A 13760-nucleotide genomic window follows, 5' to 3' on the forward strand; every position below is an offset into this window, starting at 1 on the left:
GAGCATGTCTCCGGAAGCACACATCAATCAGATAACTGCTGCAGCATATGGGCGCCTGGCAAACCTGAGAACAGCATTCCGATACCTTAGTAAGGAATCGTTCAAGACACTGTACACCGTGTATGTCAGGCCCATACTGGAGTATGCAGCACCTGTTTGGAACCCGCACTTGATAAAGCATGTCAAGAAACTAGAGAAAGTACAAAGGTTTGCCACAAGGTTAGTTCCAGAGCTAAGGGGAATGTCCTATGAAGAAAGATTAAGGGAAATCGGCCTGACGACACTGGAGGACAGGAGGGTCAGGGGAGACATGATAACGACATATAAAATACTGCATGGAATAGACAAGGTGGACAAAGACAGGATGTTCCAGGGAGGGGACACAGAAACAAGAGGCCACAATTGGAAGTTGAAGACACAAATGAGTCAGAGAGATATTAGGAAGTATTTCTTCAGTCATAGAGTTGTAAGGCAGTGGAATAGCCTGGTTGATCAGGCGCTGATCCACCAGGAGGCCTGGTCACAGACCGGGCCGCGGGGGCGTTGACCCCCGAAACTCTCTCCAGGTAAACTCCAGGTAAACTCCAGTGGAGGCAGGAACCATACACAGTTTTAAGACGAGGTTTGATAAAGCTCATGGAGCGGGGAGAGAGAGGGCCCAGTAGCAACCGGTGAAGAGGCAGGGCCAGGAGCTAAGACTCGACCCCTGCAACCACAAATAGGTGAGTACAAATAGGTGAGTACTTATTTATCCATACCTCACCTATGCTATTTGTGCTTGGGGATCAACTGCAGCAACACCCCTAAAGCCAATAAGAACCCAACAAAAAGCTGCAGTAAGAATAATCACTAAATCCCATCCCTGGCAACACCCCCCCCCCCCACTTTTCATAGATCTAAACTTACTCCCTGTTCAGTACATCCACACTTACTGTGCGATCTACATCTACAGGACCTTAAACTCCAATATCAACCTTGACCTAAAATGCTTTCTTGATAGTTGTGACAGAACCCACAGGCATAACACCAGACACAAACATCTCTACGACATTCCCCGTGTCCGACTAAACCTTTACAAAAATTCAATGTATGTCAAAGGCCCTAAAATCTGGAACACCCTACCTGAGAACTCTAGAACTGCAGACACATTCATCACCTTCAAAACTACCATTAGAAAACATCTTATCTCCCTGATACACCCCGTCAACTAACTACACGAATACCACCTGGTGGTTCACACTTACACTCACTCACCCATTTGACCATAAACAGAAATATTAATCTCAATCTTAAAATAATGAATCCTGTGATACTCCATTACTGAAACTATGTACTGTGCCAAAACAAAAGCGTTCACATTGCTAAACTCACAATCTCGTATTTAGTCACTTAGCCATAATACCAACTTACCTCATAATTTGTAATATTTTAAAATTAAGATTTAAACTAAGTCTGCCCGAAATGCCTAGCCATGCTGGGTGTTCTAGTGGTACACTCTGTAATCATTATTTTACTACATGTAAACCACACAATAACCAAATTCTGTAAACTCAGCATTGTAATCCTTATAGAGAATAAACTTTGAATTTGAATTTGAATAGGTATTACATTATACATGTACATATATTAAGTGTGGTACATACAATGCCAAAAAGCAAATCTTTCATTGTATACAGAATATATATGCATAACAAAAACAACAGAAATTTCCATACAGTCATATAAGCAAATTTACATCACAGTTTTCAGGTTTTATGGCCTGTGTTCAGTATGAGAGCTGTCCTATACCAGTGTCCAGCACTACTCGGCCATCAAACTGTCAGGTTTCCCCATATCACTTCTCATGATGGCTCTCTTGGTGAAATCATCCACTTTGGGGTTCTATTTTACATAAACTAAATGTGTTAGAGCAAAACTAAGTTCAAATTTGAATACAGCTTCCCAAAATTAGAAACACATTTCTCAATGTGAACTGAAACCATTGTTGGCCAGTATTATTTATTATGTACTACAGTATAAACTATCACTCAGCTTCAAGCAGCAAAAGTAAATAGTGATACTAATTATTATTATTTATTATTTTGTTATTACTGTATTATTACTATATTTATGGGGGTGCTTTGTGTTGGTGAGAGGCTCCTGAGCTAAGGAATTGGTTTACCCTCCCTTTCCTCAGACCAAATCTGATTTACTCCCATTCCCTAGATAAGATAAGATTTCGTTCAGATTTTTAACACCAGAGGGTTAGCCACCCAAGATAACCCAAGAAAGTCAGTGCATCATCGAGGACTAACTTATTTCCATAGGGGTCCTCAATCTTGTCCCCCCAGGATGCGACCCACACCAGTCGACTAACACCCAGGTACCTATTTGCTGCTAGGTGAACAGGACAACAGGTGTAAGGAAACGTGTCGAAATGTTTCCACCTGCCGGGAATCGAACCCAGGCCCTCTGTGTGTGAAGCGGGAGCTTTAACTACCAGGCCAGTGGGTTTAATGTTTCTCCTTGAATATTATTATTATTATTATTATTATTATTATTATTATAATCAAAGAAGCACTGAACCGACAGGGGTCATGCAGTGCTGCAGAGCAGAAAATAGTGCCAGGGCTATAAATGGCTAGGTGGAGAGGGGATCAGAGGTGAGGGGAGAAAAGGGCTGGAAGGGACACTAAGGGCTATGTATCAAAGTTCGTATAGTAAAGCAGTTGCTGACAATAAGTAAAGAAGTGATTGTTAGTCAAAGGCAGAGCTGTCTGCAAGAAGGGAAGATAAGGTAAGAGCAGTAGCGCGGCAGCATCGGTGGAGGTAAATCTTGCGAGCTCGCTGGTAAACCGGGCGGTTTAATAGAGTACAATTTGTTATGGTGCATGTCCGACCGCTATTGTTGCCAATGGCCACGAAGACAGGCAGAGATAACTGTAAAATACAGCCTCTCCTTACTTAATGATGGAGTTCCGTTCCTAAGATCACGTCATTAAATGAATTCGACGCCAAGTGAGGAGCATACTGTAATGGTAGTGAGTTTGTGTCATCCAACTTTGATATTGTTTTAATGTCACCTTTGCATCATTTATAACATTTCTGGTATATTTTTAAATGTTTATACAGTAGTGTACTGTACATTGAAATACGTAAACAGAATAGAGGAAATCAGCTCTAATATACATTATTTAGGTATGAATACTGGTCAGAGAGCCCGTCGTAAGTCTGAGGCATCAGTAAACGAGTACTACTGTACATAACTAAGTGAAGAGAGACTGTAATCCCTATAGGAAACCGGAAGATCACGTACTACTGACTGCACAGCAGCATCTGCCCGTTCATTGCCCTGCATATGAACATGTCCAGGGCCTTGAATATTATAATAACAATTATTATTCACAAGAAAGCACTAATCTTGTATGACATTATCTTGTGAGGACATTGTACCTCCTATCACTATTATTTCCTTTCAAACAGGTGATGTATGATCCCTTTGGGAATAGCACTTCTTCATTAATAATAATAATAATTTCATCTATTGCAGTTGTTATTATTATTAAATAATAATCTCATCCATTGCAGTTGTTATTTTTTATTGCGTCGGCTTTTTCCCACTGAGGCAGGGTGACCCAAAAAGAAAGAAAGAACTTTCATCATCAGTCAACACTTTCACCATCACTCATACATAATCACTGTCTTTGCAGAGGCGCTCAGATACAACAGCTTAAACGTCCCTCCAAACTGCTAATATTCCAAACAACCCCTCCTTTAAAGTTCAGGCATTGTATTTCCCATTTCCAGGACTCAAGTCTGGCTAACCAGTTTTCCTGAATCCCTTCACAAAATATTGCCCTGCTCACACTCCAACAGCTTGTCAGGTCCCAAAAACCATTCATCTCCATTCACTCCTATCTAACATGCTCACACAGACACTTACTGGAAAGCCAAGCCTCCCTCCCTCCAACCTTTCTGGAGAGGACCCCTACCCTGCCTTCCTTCCCCAACAGATTTATACGCTCTCCAAGTCATTCTACTCTCTAAATGACCAAACCACCTCAACAGCCCCTCTTCAGCATTCTGACTAATGCTTTTAGCAACTCCATAACTCCTCCTAATTTCCACACTACGAATTCTCTGCAAAATATTTACACCACTCATTGCCCTTAGAAATGACATCTCCACTGCCTCCAGCTGCCTCTTTGCTGCAGCATTTACAACTCATGCTTCACACCCATATAAGAGTGTTGGTACCATTATACTCTCGTACATTTCCTTCTTTTCCTCCATGGATAATGTTCTTTGTCTCCACAGATACCTCAATGCACCACTCACCTTTTTTCCTTTATAAACCCATTTGCTGATAAATCTACTCCCAAATATCTGAACACATACATTTCTTCCATATTCCCTCCAATGTGATATCCAATTTTTCTTTACCTGTCTCATTTGATAGGCTCATCACCTTACTCTTATCTATGTTCATTTTTAACTTTGCACACCCTTAGGCTCATCACCTTACTCTTATCTATGTTCACTTTTAACTTTGCACACCCTCCCAAACTCATCCACTAACCTTTGTAATTTTCTTTAGAATCCCCCAAAAGCACAGCATCATCAGCAGAAAGTAACTGCATCAACTCCCATTTTGTATTTGATTCCCCATAATTTAATCCCACCCCTCTCCCCAACATTCTAACATTTACTTCTTTTACAACCCCATCTATAAATATGTTAAACAACCATGGTGACATTACACATCCCTGCCTAAGACCTACTTTTACTGGGAAGTAATCTCCCTCTCTCCTACACACCCTAAATCTGAGCCTCACTATCCTCATAAAAACTCTACAGCATTTAGTAACTTACTACCTATTCCATACACTTGTAACATTTGTCACATTGCTTCCCCTAGCCACTTTATCATATGCATTTTCTAAATCCATAAATGCAATAATTATTATTATTACACGTTGACCATCACTAATCTGGAATCATCGGGACCTGTAGGATGCTGGATTAGTGATTTTGCCGGATTACAGAGTGGTTAGGTTAGAATACACTTAACCCAATGGCGATATTTACGCATCTGCGATTTCGCTCACTTTACTCCCTATTTTTGCCCCATTCCATTGTCCCAGTCTACCAAACTCATAGCTATTTCTCTAGTATTTCTTCTATTCTGTCAATTGAGTACAAGAAACTGCCCATTTGCCTATTTCGACTAACCAATAGTGGTCAGAAATCAGTAATTTGGCCAATTTCACACAAGTTTCAAGAGATGTCAATTTCAAAATATGATCTGGAGTAAACATTGCAGACATTCCTGGCACTAAAATAACATTTTCTCTGTTCATTAGTCACTTCTCCATGCCCCTCTTATATTACGCTTACTTTCCATTTTGAATTTTTATTCACATGAAAAATAGAAGATTTACTGTTATGCATTCTACTGCATTATTGTAATAATTGTATAACTAATGTCCACCCATTTGTGACTGCGTATTAGACTGGTCAGTTGGACACATATTGACGGCGACATCATTTGTTTACTCTTGAACATTGGCAAAAATCAAACATTCCCCAACTTTTAGTTCAGTTTCAAGGTACTTTCCATCGTGAAGCCAGTCAAAATCATGTCTATTTCTGTAATATATCTTCCATTCTATCAAATGAGGCCAACAAAACGAGAAGACAACTATAAAAACCATGCAAAAATACACCGCAAAGTCGCTGTTTTACACGGTCGCAGTTTTTTCTCATTATACAATGGGTGTTGAAGGATTTTTTTTATAGAGTGCACACTTACCACACAGACCTATTATCTCATATATAGACCCAAATTTACTGGTCACAGCTTATCTTAGTGAGCTGAGCTTGTGGCGACTGATAGTGGCTTCACAGTCACCTTATCTTTTATGGAAATGCATAGTGTATGTGCTTTACACAATGAGAAGCATTTCTTTTATTCGTTGGAACCATGACTAGGGCTAAAAGTGAGCAGGTTACAACAATAAATGGAGAAAAACAAATTGGGATGACTTATGCAGCAAATAGCACTACCAAACAGGAGCAGCAGGTTGGTGTGGCGACCCACGAAATTTGAAATTATGCTGAAATTAGTGCTGGATTACTGATTGCTAGATAAGTGATGGCCAACTTGTATTAAATAATAATCTCATCTGTTGCAATTATTATTATTATTATATTTAGGGGAAAATGTTAAACCCATAATAGTCATGCAGCACCTAGGAGAAGGCGGCATAGGCTAATTTCACAGAAGGGGAGGACAAGTCCAATTCCTGAGATCAAGAGCCCCATGCCAGCATCATGAAACCTCCCTTGAAGGGATCATTCACTTCCATAGTTTACAGTTTCGGTGCACCTCTGGTTTACAAATTTACATCAGTTGTAGCAGCAAATTCTTTATATGGTATTCATTGTCTTGAAATCGTGCTGTGAAATTTTATAAGCTATTGATAAAGCCACCCTTGACAGATATATCTAGCAGCTACGCGAGTGACAGGGATGGAGGTGGTATTGAAGGCAGTGTGTCGTGACATGTGCAGGAGGAGAGACGTTCAGCGCGAGTACCATTATGCTTCACACCTTGACCATCCTAATCTGACATCTGCCACTGCTCGACTCTTCCAGACAGATCTTTATATTGTCTTCCCCATGGAGTATGCACCATATGGTGATCTTGGGTCTCATCTGAGCTCCAGATCCATTGATGAGGTAATTTATGTGCAGTACTATGTTGATCTATTAAGTATAGTACAGACACCAAATCAATTACAGAACTTAATTCCGCTAATTACTGATCAATGCAACAAAGCCTAATGGTATTGACAGTTCATTGCCTAAATTGTTATTACTGAATATTTATGCAGAACCAAGTTTATAGGGATTTTACAGGACCTGGGAAATAGAAAATGAAGTTTGATTCAAGGAAGAGGAAGGTAGCCACAACTTTCCAGATCAAGACCCTTGTAGGGAATTACAGGGCAATCTTGTACAATTTATATAAGAAAATTTGCATTTCATGGTATCAGTTTCACCTGTAGATATAGGACCCATCAGGTTAAACTTTCAAGGGGCATGACGTTGCTTACATTTCCTTCCTTTGATAACACCTATAATTAGGATTCCCCACACTGAATATGATCTATTAACTAATTACATGTGCTACCACTAATAGTGTCTCTAGGTTATTACTAAATGTACATAATGTACAAAAAATTCTATTTTGTGGACTGGATGTGGGAAGACAGTAAATACGGTTAAATTCTGTCTACACACAATATTTAGAGAAGTTACATGAATTTAGAAAAATCTTAAAGATGCCACATAAATCACTCACATAATGTATGGTGGTGATGCACGTCAGTTATTTCCTCACACTGGAGTTTACCTGGAGAGAGTTCCGGGGGTCAACGCCCCCGCGGCCCGGTCTGTGAGCAGGCCTCCTGGTGGATCAGAGCCTGATCAACGAGGCTGTTGCTGCTGGCTGCACGCAAACCAACGTACGAGCCACAGCCCGGCTGGTCAGGAACCGACTTTAGGTGCTTGTCCAGTGCCAGCTTGTCGTGCTTAATAAACAAACATAGATAATACCCAGTGAAGAGCAAAAAGGCACAGTACTGTGACTGGAACAATACACAAATAACCTGCACATACGAGAGAGGGGCTTACGACGACGTTTTGGTCCGACTTGGACCATTTACAAAGTCACATTGTATGACTGTAAATGGTCCAAATTGGACTGGAATGTCATCGTAAGCTCCTCTCTCCTACGTGTGAGTTATTTGTGTACCCAGTGAACACTGAAAGCTTTTGAAATACAGTAGTACTATACTTGGAAGCAGACAGGATGCTCAATTGATATTTGCTGGACTTGTAGATGGCAAGTTCCTGATAAATACAGTATTTGCTAATGTAGCAAGGTCCACATATTGTCCAGCACAAGAAACTTTAAATGTCATTAAATACAAGATACAGTGGACCCCCGGTTAACGATATTTTTTCACTCCAGAAGTATGTTCAGGTGCCAGTACTGACCGAATTTGTTCCCATAAGGAATATTGTGAAGTAGATTAGTCCATTTCAGACCCCCAAACATACACGTACAAACGCACTTACATAAATACACTTACATAATTGGTCGCATTCGGAGGTAATCGTTATGCGGGGGTCCACTGTATATTTTACAAAATATTGTTGCAGATGCTTTAGTTGCATCATATGCTATAGAGATGACATTTTTCTGTCCTGCACAGACTATCCAGTTAGCAGATCCATTCTTAAGCAATTGCACATTGTATTTGACATGGGAGCAACCCTGTTCTTCTTCTCTCAGTGCCTTGAGCACCAGCCAAGGAACTCGCCATCAACATTTAAAATATTTATTATTCTACAATTACATCTAGTTTTGCCACACTATTTCAAAATTTGTCAAAATGTTGTGCATCATATGGACTCTGATTATTGTATACTGTATTTTGTAAATGCAGTGATTAGAAATAAAGAATTTAAATCTAACTGACATTATTATTCTAAATGTGACATTAATAGGCTGAATCTGCTATTACATTTTATCTCAGAAAAATTACTTAAAGCTGACTGGCTACATGATAAACATCCTGATGATGTCATTAATTTTATTTGCAAATGAAAAGCCTTTTAGCCATCTGACCACATGACTTCCTGTTGCCAGACAGCAACAAGAATTAACTTGAATTTTCATGACAATGATTTATGATAACTTTATTGCACTGTTATAGGGACACATAAGTAAAATGATAAATGACCAGTAATAAGGATGAAACTGAAGATATTTTAATTGTCTAAATAAATTAGGCCCTAGAAATGCATCCATAATAATCAGTCATATTTCACTCAGTCACTCTTAATAATTTCTGTACCATTATTATTATAATCATTGGGGAGCACTAAACCCTTAGGGATTATACAGTCTGTGGGGGAGATGGAAGGCATTCAGGTTCAATTCAGGGAACTGGAGCACAAATGCAATTCCCTAGATCAAGAGCTCCTCACCAGTGTCAAGGAACCTCCCTTGAGGGGAATTTCTGTACCAAATATACAATAATCCTTCATATTCTAGACTTTAACTGGGAAATGTACCAAATTTTCTAAAAGTCATTCACTAACATTGAGGCATCTTCCTTGAATTCTCACTGCCTATATATTGTCAGATTTCATGACCAGGTGGGTGATGTCTTGCGAGGAAAGCTTTGCATATTAACAAAGTACCTTATGTTTTAATAATTATTTCTTTCAGGTACAAACTCGCTGGGTGGCTGAGCAGGTAGCCAGTGCGCTCACCTATCTCCATGGGTTCCAGCTAGTGCATGGCAGCATCACCCCTGATAACATTCTCATCTTCAGACCTAATCTTTCACTTGTCAAGGTCACCGACTTCGGCTCTACGTGTCGGGGTGGAACATTTATGCGGCGTCGGCATTTTGCTGGATCATACACTCCACCAGAATTGAGTCGTGGGGAGGGTACTGAGGGTTATTATACTGGAACTTCACTTGATTCATGGGCTTTGGGCATTCTCATCATTCATTGCTTAACGGGAAACAAACCCTGGGCCACTACAGATGCTTCTGACCCTGACTATGCTGCCTTCCGGAACTGGCAGCGGGTTAAATCCATCAGAGTACCGAGGGCCTTCAAAAGATTTACAGTTCGTCTTCTACGTCTTCTGCGTCGTCTCCTTGAACCTCATGGATGGTCTCGTTATCCTGCTAAGGAAGTATTCAAGTACCTGGACGATGATTGGCTAATAAAGTCCCGTGACAGAAGTGATAGTCATGATTTCAGTTCATCTCTTGTGACACTGCAACACCCTCAGCCATACTCGTCAATCAGTGAAAAGCTAAAGGATGCACAGCAAGACTGTGATGCTCAAGAGCAACCATCACAAGGTAGAGTCTCGAGCCCAAGACGTTTTTTGGCTGAACTACTTCGGTTCACTTCCCCGACCTCTTCTGTTAAGCACCGTCACAAAAACCATGCTTGGCACAAATCTTCATCCTCCTCCTCGTCTTCCTCCTCATTTTCATGGCTCAATTCTTCTTCCTCCACTTCATCATTCAGTACTTCAACCAATTATTCATCTGTGTAATGTCTGCCACTTAACATAATCAAATTTAAACTCAAGTACAAGTACTGTACATAGTCATGTACTTTATATGAAAATACTGTATTAACTTTGAAGTTTCTGTTCAAAGAGTAACTGCCTTTATAATTTTATAATAATCTGTCAGAAATTCACAGTGATTGACACTTCCTAACTCCACTACAGGTATTTTTTCTCTTCTCAGGCTGTAGCATCATAAAAATGATACTATAGTACAGTCATCACTGGTTTATACCCTACAAAAATACCATTAAATCTGTTAAGAAATTTACATGTAGTGTACTGTATTATTATTACATTAAGGGGTAAACCTGTAGGGGGTCATACAGCACTTGGGGACATGGAAGGTCATCGGTTCATTTCAAGGCAGGGAAGGACAGGTCCAATTCCTTCATCAAGAGCCCCTCACTGTCATCAAGGAACATCTCTTGAGAGTGCTAAGTCCATAGTGCTGCAAGATGAAAGAGTGCTGATGCTAGGAAAATGTGAATAATAATAATTAAACTAAGTGCTAAACCCAAAAGGATCATACAGTGCTGCAGGGTGGGATTGTGCTAAAGAAGGAAAATGCAGAAGTCAGAGAGTTAGTGTGGGAGAGGAATGTGCCATAGGTAGGTTTAGCAGGGGTAGTGGAGATTACTAGGGAAATTTTTTTTTTTTTTTTTTTCAACAAGTTGGTCGTCTCCCACCGAGGCAGGGTGACCCAAAAAAGAAAGAAAATCCCCAAAAAGAAAATACTTTCATCATCATTCAACACTTTCACCACACTCACACATTATCACTGCTTTTGCAGAGGTGCTCAGAATACAACAGTTTAGAAGCATATACGTATAAAGATACACAACATATCCCTCCAAACTGCCAATATCCCAAACCCCTCCTTTAAAGTGCAGGCATTGTACTTCCCATTTCCAGGACTCAAGTCCGACTATAAGAAAATAACCGGTTTCCCTGAATCCCTTCACTAAATATTACCCTGCTCACTCTCCAACAGATCGTCAAGTCCCAAGTATCATTCGTCTCCATTCACTCCTATCTAACACGCTCATGCACGCTTGCTGGAAGTCCAAGCCCCTCGCCCACAAAACCTCCTTTACCCCCTCTTTCCAACCCTTTCGAGGACGACCCCTACCCCTCTTTCCTTCCCCTATAGATTTATATGCTTTCCATGTCATTCTACTTTGATCCATTCTCTCTAAATGACCAAACCACCTCAACAACCCCTCTTCTGCCCTCTGACTAATGCTTTTATTAACTCCACACCTTCTCCTAATTTCCACACTCCAAATTTTCTGCATAATATTTACACCACACATTGCCCTTAGACAGGAAATGTGAAAGATATATTCAAAAGAGGAGATCCAAAGTCAAGGAAGTAATCTACTTTTGTGGTGAGGCTTACTGAGAGGAGGAAAGTCAGGGCATTTAAGGAAAGGTTGAAATAAATTATTAATAATTTACATGTAATTTTTTATGGCATAATCCAGTTAGTCGGACTTGAATCCTGGAAGTGGGAAGTACAATGCCTGCACTTTAAAGGAGGGGTTTGGGATATTGGCAGTTTGGAGATTGATTTTTAAACTGTCGTATCTGAGTGCCTCTGCAAAGACAGTGATTATGTACGAGTGAGGTGAAAGTGTTGAATGATGATTAAAGTATTTTCTTTTTGGGGATTTTCTTTCTTTTTGGTTCACCCTGTCTCGGTGGGAGATGACCAATGTGTTAAAAAAAAAAAAATACATACACATATGATTTGATACATACTATATTTAAAATAAAAGATTCATGTAACTGATTAAAAAAAGTGCTTAAACCATACACTCATTAAGGAACATGCTTTTAGAATTTAAATTTGAAATAATCTGAGCAATCCTATTAGGATTTTTTACATACAGCATTTTATATAAATACCATTGTCTTTTGTGAAATATATTTAAACATATGGTGCATGCATTTGAAAGCTTATTTTCAAGAGACAGCAAGTATATACAGTACAGTACCTGACATTAGCATACTTATCTTTGTCTCCAAGGGGGTGCCTTGATGCTAGTGAAGGGCTGTGTATCCAAGAAGGTACCCTCCCCTGATTCATTCCTGATTACCTCCTATTACTGAGTGTGTATCACTCCTATCTCCCAGCATAAGCATGTAGATTTACATGTTTCAAGTGCTCCTTTGAGTCTTGTAAACACTTAATGGTACTTTTTATTCAAATTATAGAATATGCTTAGTCATCCTCTCAACAATGAAGAAAGAGGCTAGAAAGAAAAAAGTTTTCATAATTTTTTTTGTTCTGTAGTATCAGCCTAGTCATTGGTACTATAAAAGCTTAAACACTGATTTTGTAAGCCTACCCATTAACTCTCAGACTATCCATTGTTTCTACAAGGCTAGTCACTGACTGTAAACTTAAGCCAATGGCACTAAGCCTAGTTATCAGCTCTAATGACTCCGAGTCCATCAACTTCGTATGCTCAACAATTGGTAATGTGAGCCACGTTAATGATTCTGTAAACCATACTATTTTATCTCCCAACCTAATCATTGGCTCAGTAATTCTGTCATTTGTTCTGTAAGCTAGTCACTAGTTCTGTAAACATCCTTAGTTATACTTTAGTACTAGAATCTGTGAAAGTCTCTACCAGAAATTTTCGAAGTAAAAGCATTTTTGGTGAGAACCAAAGATTAAAGAAAATATCTAAGTTATTATTATTATATTCTTCAAAGGGGCACTAAATCTGTAGGGGTCGTGCAGTACCTAGGGAACAGAGTCTAATCGGATTCAGTCCAAGGAAGAAGTTAGCTTCAGTTCTTTGGATCATGAGTCTTTCACCATCATATAAATATGTTAAATAGATTCAGAGGCTTTAAGTGCCACATTGTATGTTCGAATACAGTTATGGTTGTTGCTCAATATTTTTGAGCAGAAGAGTAGCTTCAAATTTAAAAAAAAAAAAAAAAAAAAAAAAAAAAAAAAGTGTGTATGTATTTTATGTAACTGTAAATGAATGGCCCAGCATCTCTTATTTCAAACTTCGTCAGTTGTAACTAAAACCTTTTAACCTCTCTGACTCAATAAATTTAAGATGGATGAAACAGTAGTACAACAATAGCTGTGGAAGTTAGTATTAAACATTGTAGTCAAAGCAAGGAGGAAATGACACTGCCTGACTTCACTTGATATAAACCTGTAAAGTAAAAGGACACAAGTGCAACTAATGTGACATTTATTGTGGCAACGTTTCGCTCTCCAGGAGCTTTATCAAGCCATTACACTATGTAATGGCTAGATAAAGCTCCTGGAGTTTACCTGGAGAGAGTTCCGGGGGTCAACGCCCCCGCGGCCCGGTCTGTGACCAGGCCTCCTGGTGGATCAGAGCCTGATCAACCAGGCTGTTGCTGCTGGCTGCACGCAAACCAACGTACGAGCCACAGCCCGGCTGATCAGGAACTGACTTTAGGCGCTTGTCCAGGGCCAGCTTGAAGACTGCCAGGGGTCTGTTGGTAATCCCCCTTATGTGTGCTGGGAGGCAGTTGAACAGTCTCGGGCCCCTGACACTTATTGTATGGTCTCTTAACGTGCTAGTGACACCCCTGCTTTTCATTGGGG

At 39.8% G+C, this 13760-nt stretch overlaps 1 protein-coding gene across 3 annotated transcripts in view; it reads left to right on the plus strand.

Moving 5' to 3' along the window:
• Positions 1 to 10419, plus strand: part of LOC128685808 (serine/threonine-protein kinase meng-po-like) — a 32541-nt gene extending 22122 nt beyond the window's left edge. For all 3 annotated transcript variants that reach the window (XM_053772478.2, XM_053772477.1, XM_053772479.1), the window contains exons 3-4: positions 6481 to 6720; positions 9284 to 10419. In XM_053772478.2, the coding sequence (XP_053628453.1) occupies positions 6481 to 6720; positions 9284 to 10135 (1092 nt within the window). In that variant the 3' untranslated portion in view covers positions 10136 to 10419. The remainder of the gene's footprint in view (positions 1 to 6480; positions 6721 to 9283) is intronic.
• The last annotated feature ends 3341 nt before the right edge of the window (positions 10420 to 13760 follow it).

Source organism: Cherax quadricarinatus, chromosome 23 (genome assembly GCF_038502225.1).
Source record: "Cherax quadricarinatus isolate ZL_2023a chromosome 23, ASM3850222v1, whole genome shotgun sequence".
In the NCBI taxonomy this organism is placed as follows: domain Eukaryota; kingdom Metazoa; phylum Arthropoda; class Malacostraca; order Decapoda; family Parastacidae; genus Cherax; species Cherax quadricarinatus.